Here is a 6522-nt window from a genome sequence, read left to right as displayed (position 1 = left end):
TCATCTCATCCTCACAAAGTGCTGGGATTATAAGCATAAGCCACCACACCTGGCCCTCGGCTTTTCTTAAAACAAAGCCTGGCTCTCTGTCAAGTCCCAAACCACATGAAAATGGAGTCCTCCTGCCATGTCCTGGGACACCGCCTGGGACCTGGGGCTTCCTCAGGCTGCGGTCAGCGCCGTGTCTCAGTTGAGGGGACCGCAGACCCCCCCACCTGCCCACACTCCTCACCTACCTCAGGTTCAGCGTCTTCCCTTGAGCTGTGGGCTACAAGGCCAGGCCCTGTGTCCACTCCGTGCCACCTGAGCACAGGCGTCCCGTCCCCAGGCCTATGCCAGGGCTCCAAGGGCCTGCTGTGAGGGCACTCCTTTCAGGAAGACTCTGTTCCTTAAGTAAGTGCAGAGCGAGTAATTTAACGAACCCTGGAAACAGCTAAGGATGGCAGGAGAGGCCTCAGCAGCTGTGGGTTTGCTACTAAGACACTCGCCTGTGCCGTTATCTGGGCTGTCACTGAACGCTTAAAAAGTTCAGTGATGCCTTTGAGAATTTTTCTGGGGGCTCATCAGGAAGTTCCCCAGTTCATACATACAAACTCTCATTTCACCTATCAAGACACTTGCCCTTCCAGGTGCTGGGTCCCCTTTCATTCTGGATAATAACATCCTGATCTCCTAAGGAAACCCTTTCTGCATGATCCAGCAACCCCACTGCTGGGTTTGTACCCAAAAGAATTGGAACAGGGTCTTGAAAATCACTGGCACATCCACATTCACAGTGGCGTGATTCCCAGCAGCCCGGAGGTGGGGGCAGTCCACATGTCCATCCACAGAAGAGCAGATAAAAGGGATGCGGCATGTACGTACAATGGGGTGTTACTCGGCTCAGGAAGGAAGAAGACTTGTCACATGCCGTCGCGTGGAGGGGCCTGGGGACCTTGTGCTCAGTGAAACGAGCCAGTCGCAAAAGGATAAACACTGCGTGATTCTACTTACATGAGGCCCCTGAACCGCCAAGTCAGAGGCAGGAAGGGGAAGGATGGCTTTGGGGGGCTGCAGGGGGCTGGGGGTGGGGGTGGGTGCTTAATGCCCACATCAAAGGGCAAAAAACTGGCTCTCAGAAAGCCAGCGAAGAGGAGCGTCAGACTTCGGCAGGGCTGCTGCTGACTTTGTGGGTCTATGGAGCTCCACTGGAGACCGGCGCTCCTGCGCGGACGAGGTGACCTCTGGTCACCCAGCTGCTTCCCAGTGTAACTGCCGTGATGAGAGGGGCAGGATGTGGGCAAGAGCAGGGCATCGGCGGGAGGGGGAAAGCTGACCGTCTTCTTCGCCCGCCCAGGACGAGAAAGTCTCCGTGAGGCGGGGGGTGCCCTGCCCCCTGAGGCGTGAGGGATCACCTGTGCCCTTCAGGAGCAGACCTTTCCCCTCCAGGACCCTCCACGGCCCATGGCCCGCCCTGCTTCTTTGGACAGAGAGAGCTGGCCCCTTCAGTGGCCGGGCTTGAGTCCCGGCAAATGTGCCATGGCTGCAAAGTCCTTTTCTCTCGGGGTGTTGAGTCCTGGCGTCAACAGGGAGGCAGGTCCTGGTGGCAATGGCAGAGGGGTCCCCTGGCTGGTGGCGCCTGCATGGATGGTCCCCAGCCGGCACGGCACGGCCACTCTGGAGAACAGTGGGGCGGTTGTTGTCAAAGCTCATGACCGTCTTTTGGGAAGGGTGCTCTCAATAGCTGCCAGTGTGTTGGACTTCCTGCAAACACATGACGGGGTGATGTCGCTCAAGGGAGACATAAGCACAAATACATTGAATACAGAGAGTAATTAAGTACTTGGTGTCTGTCTTCCCTTCTTAGTCTGCTGAGCAAATGAGATTATGTCATTCAGATAATTCGTTTTTTTGCTTTTTTTCCTTTTACTTTTGTTAGAGATAGGATCTCGCTCTGTGGCCTGGGCTGGAGTGCAGTGGCAAGAGCATATAGCTCACTGCAGCCTTGAACTCCTGGGCTCAAGCAATCTTCCTGCATCAGCCTCCTGAGGAGCTGGGACTACAGGTGCGCACCGCCTGTTAATGTTTTGTATTTCTATTTTTTGCAGAGACAGAGTCCCACTATATTGCCCAGGCTGGTCTCAAACTCCTGGCCTCAAGCGATCCTCCCGCCTTAGCTTCCCAAAGTGCTAGGATTACAGGTGCGAGTCACCAAGCCAGCATTTTTTTTTTCTTGAATAAGTCATTTCATGAATAAAGTGACATTGGAAACTGTGGGAACCCTCAGGTCAAAGCCATCTGGTATAGTGTATATTTACATAGTGATTAGAGGGAGCTTGGGAGTGGGTTTGTTTACCTGCATTCCTGGGGTGAGGGCAAACAGCTGCCTAACATCGGAGCTCAGCCGAATCAAGACACAAAAAAGTCATCTCTGGTCAGAAACACTCGAGGTTTCCGGCGGGCTTTCCCTGTCAGAGAGCCTCCTGCAGCAGACTAAGGGGTTGGAGCTATGAGATGCCATGGCCTGCTTTAAAAGGAATGCACCACCAGGCACGGTGACTCATACCTACAATCCCAGTGCTTTAGACTGAGGTGGGATGTTTGCTTGAGCCCAGGAGTTTGAGACCAGCCTGGGCAATATAGAGAGACCCCATCTCTACAACAACAACAAAAAAAATTTTTTTAATAAGCTAGGTGTGGTGGTGTGCACCTGTAGTCCCAGCTACTCAGGAGGTGGAGGCAGGAAGATCGCTCAAGCCTAGGTCGAAGCCATGGCAAACCATGATCATGCCACTGCACTCCAGCATGGGCGACAGAGTGAGATCCCATCTCTATTAAAAAAAGTCTTTAAAAATTACCTGGGTGTGGTGGCTTGTGCCCATAGTTCTAGCTACTCAGGAGGTTGAAGCAGGAAGATCGCTCGAGCCCAGGAGGTCTAAGCTGCAGTGAATTATGGTCTTGCCAGTACACTCCAGCATGGGCGACAGAGTGAGATCCCATCTCTACCAAAAAAAGTTTTTAAAAATAGCTGGGTGTGGTGGCATACACCTGTAGTCCCAGCTACTCGGGAGGCTGAAGCAGGGAGATCGATCAAGCCCAGGAGGTCGAGGCTGTGGTGAGCCATGACCGTGCCACTGCACTCCAGCCTGGATGCCACGGCGAGACCCTGTCTCAAAAGAATAAAAATTAAAAAGGGGTGGGGCCAGGCTCAGTGGCTCAGCCTGTAATCCCAGCACTTTGGGAGGCCGAGGCAAGTGGATTGCCTGGGCCCGTGGGTTCCAGACCAGCCCGAGCAACTTGGCGAGACCTCGTCTCTACAATAAATAAATAAAATCAGCCGGGCATGGTAGCAAGTACCTGTAGTTCTAGTTACTTGGCAGGATCGCTGGGGCCCAGCAGGCCGAAGCTGGGTGGCCATAAGTGTGCCACTGCACTCCAGCACAGGCAACAGAGTGAGACAGCAACCAAAAAAGGGATGGGCCTGCATCTGTGATGCCACTGGCCTGCGTCCCCCTCTCTGACTAACCCCGCGCACTCTTGTCCGCCCAGGAGCAAGCGGCACCATGGACTGGGGCACCCTTCACACCGTCATCGGCGGCGTCAACAAGCACTCCACCAGCATCGGCAAGGTGTGGGTCACCGTGCTGTTCATCTTCCGCGTCATGATCCTCGTGGTGGCCGCCCAGGAGGTGTGGGGGGACGAGCAGGAGGACTTCGTGTGCAACACGCTGCAGCCCGGCTGCAAGAACGTCTGCTACGACCACTTCTTCCCGGTGTCCCACATCCGGCTGTGGGCGCTGCAGCTGATCTTCGTGTCCACGCCGGCGCTGCTGGTGGCCATGCACGTGGCCTACCACCGGCACGAGGTTGCCCGCAAGTTCCGGCGTGGGGAGAGGCGGGGTGAGTTCAAGGACCTGGAGGACATCAAGCGGCAGAAGGTGCGCATCGAGGGCTCGCTGTGGTGGACTTACACGGGCAGCATCTTCTTCCGCATCCTCTTTGAGGCCGCCTTCATGTATGTGTTCTACTTCCTGTACAACGGCTACCACCTGCCCTGGGTGCTCAAGTGCGGCATCGACCCCTGCCCCAACCTGGTCGACTGCTTCATCTCCCGGCCCACGGAGAAGACCGTGTTCACCATCTTCATGATCGCCGCGTCTGTCATCTGTGTGCTGCTCAATGTGGCCGAGCTCTGCTACCTGCTGCTGCGGCTGTGTCTTCGCAGGTCCCGGCGGTTGCGGGCGCCAGGCAGCCACCCCAGCCATGCCCTGAAGGAGAGGAAGCAGAACGAGCTTAACGAGCTGATCTCAGACAGCGGCCCCAACGCGATGCCGGGGTTCCCGAGCTAACCAGCCCAAGGTGGCTGGGACTTGTGGCTTCTCTGGAGGGTGTCGGCGCCCCGGGAAGTCCTTCCCCCAGCCCAGAGTCTGCCTTGACACGGAACGTCCGTGATGAGTAGGTGCCTGAGCTAATATTTTGTAGAATCCTTGTGCCCCTCCATCTCCAAGGACAAAGGACGGGGTGACAGCGGAGCCTCACGTGAGCAGATTCATGTAGCGTGGACAGTCTGACCAAGCAGGTATTTTCTGAAAGTGCATGTGCCTGCTGCTGCTAACACGTCTCTAGAAATAATACTTTTATTAGTGAAAGGTATTTTTATAGGCTTGAATGTTTCTAGTTCTAACCTTGAATTTATATAAAGTATTTTTGTAATGGCGAGTCTTCCTCAGCTGGAGAGGCACACGATGTTGGCGTGAGGATGACGCCACAAGGACCTGGATTCTGAACTTGCAGAGGTCTGTCTTGCAAGTATAGCTTTGCGAGGTCTGCTAGCTGGGTGGGCTGCCGGATCCTCTTAGGTAGAGGGTGTTCACTATATGCTGTGTCCTCACTGCTCTCTGGATGTCAGGGTGGGGCTGGGGGTGGGAGGGGGAGCCTGTCTGACGATCGCTGTGAACAGCTGGAACGTGAGTGTGGTCACCTCAATAAAGCTCAGCCCTGTTGCTTCAGCCATCGCGTGTGCCATAGTCTTTGCTCCTCCCGGGCCCCTGCCCCCAAGGTGACATGTCATGACTTTTGCTGGGGAGACCCCGGTGATGTAGGTGGAGGCTGGCACTTCAAAAGGGACTGCTGCATCCTTACAGAAATGGGTAGAGGCCAAGTGCAACAGCCCACCAGGCGCTCCAGGGGCGGGGGCTATGTTTTTTGTTTTGTTTTTGAGTCGGAGTCCCCTCTGCCACCCAGTCTGGAGTGCAATGGCATAATCACAGCTGCCACCATAGCCTCAACCTCCCAGGTTCAGGCGATCCTCCAGCCTCAGTCTCCCGAGCAGCTGGGACTGCAGGCGCACACTATCACGCCTGGCTAATTTTTATTTTGTGGTAGAGACAAGGTCTCACGATGTTGCCCAGGCTGGTCTCGACCTTCCTGCCTTGGCCTCCCAAAGCACTGGGATTACAGGCCAGAGCCACTGTGCCCAGCCACTGTGCCCAGCCAGGCTGCTTGTAGGACACTAGGATAATGTCCTGTGTGTCAGTTAGCTGGATGGGGCGGAGGCAGGGAGGCCTCAGCTGCCCTCAGAGCCTGCCCCCAAGGACTTCCCGCCTGAGTCCTCAGCCCCCGGTGACTGAGAAAAGCACCCACAGCTTCACACCCACAGATGGGGCCCCTTTCTCCCCTGGGAGCTCTGGTTGGACGTGGACTCCTCACTGTGGGTCTAGGTGAGGGTGAGGCAGGTCAGCCACTGGGGGGCCTTGAACACACGAGTGCTGCCTCCAGGAGATCCAGGCGAGCACGGTGCGTGGGATGCCAGGTGGGCTGTGAACACACGGGGCCAGCATGGCACGCTGACTCCCATGACCTTCCCGAAAGAAAGTGCTCCCCGTTGTCCTTATGGTCTAACGCGAATCCTAGACAGACTCCATCCATGAAGACAAAGCCGAGGGCTAAGCTTTCACATCAAGTCGCCGTTCCACGGTGACGGCCACATGGAAGCACTGAGCCAGCCTTCACACCCATCTCCTGCTGTGGCCCTTCTCTGAGTCGCTTGTGGAATGTGTGTCCCAGAATGCCCGAAGCAGGGGGGTTTGGATCCTGGTCTGCGGAAGAGGGACCCGCTTCTCGGGTGCTCCGGGATGCCTCAGCCCCTCAGAATCGCAGCTGGACTTCCTTCCGCCCCTGCTGTAACAGCTTGACTAAGGTGCACTCGACATGCACAGAACTGCACACATGCAGCATGTCCAACTTTACAGACTTGGACCTGTGCAAACACCCGTGATCCAGCACCACCATCAAGGTCATGAACACATTTCTCACCTCTAGATGTTTCCTTGCAGCCCTGTGCTTTTTGTGGTAAGATCTTTTTTTTTTTTTTTTTTGAGTCAGAGTCTCACTCTGGTGATCAAGCTAGAGTGCAGTGGCACAATCACAGCTACCATAGCCTCAGCTTCCTGGGGTCAAGCAATCCTCATGCTTCAGCCTCCCAAGTAGCTGGGACTATAGGTGCGTGCCACCATGCCCCAGGCTAATTTCTTAATTTTTGTA

At 55.6% G+C, this 6522-nt stretch overlaps 1 protein-coding gene across 1 annotated transcript; it reads left to right on the top strand.

Moving 5' to 3' along the window:
• The first annotated feature begins 3542 nt into the window (after nt 1-3542).
• On the top strand, nt 3543-4990 carry GJB6 (gap junction protein beta 6). The gene has a single exon (XM_008067982.1). It carries the CDS (start codon nt 3543-3545, stop codon nt 4326-4328), a length of 786 nt encoding a protein of 261 aa, XP_008066173.1. The 3' UTR covers nt 4329-4990.
• The last annotated feature ends 1532 nt before the right edge of the window (nt 4991-6522 follow it).

This window comes from Carlito syrichta, unplaced genomic scaffold (assembly GCF_000164805.1).
Source record: "Carlito syrichta isolate Samal-C Ts95f unplaced genomic scaffold, Tarsius_syrichta-2.0.1 Scaffold309850, whole genome shotgun sequence".
Classification (NCBI taxonomy): Eukaryota; Metazoa; Chordata; class Mammalia; order Primates; family Tarsiidae; genus Carlito; species Carlito syrichta.
The sequence above is the reverse complement of the archived record's forward strand: the minus strand, read 5'-3'. Positions and strand labels throughout refer to the sequence as shown.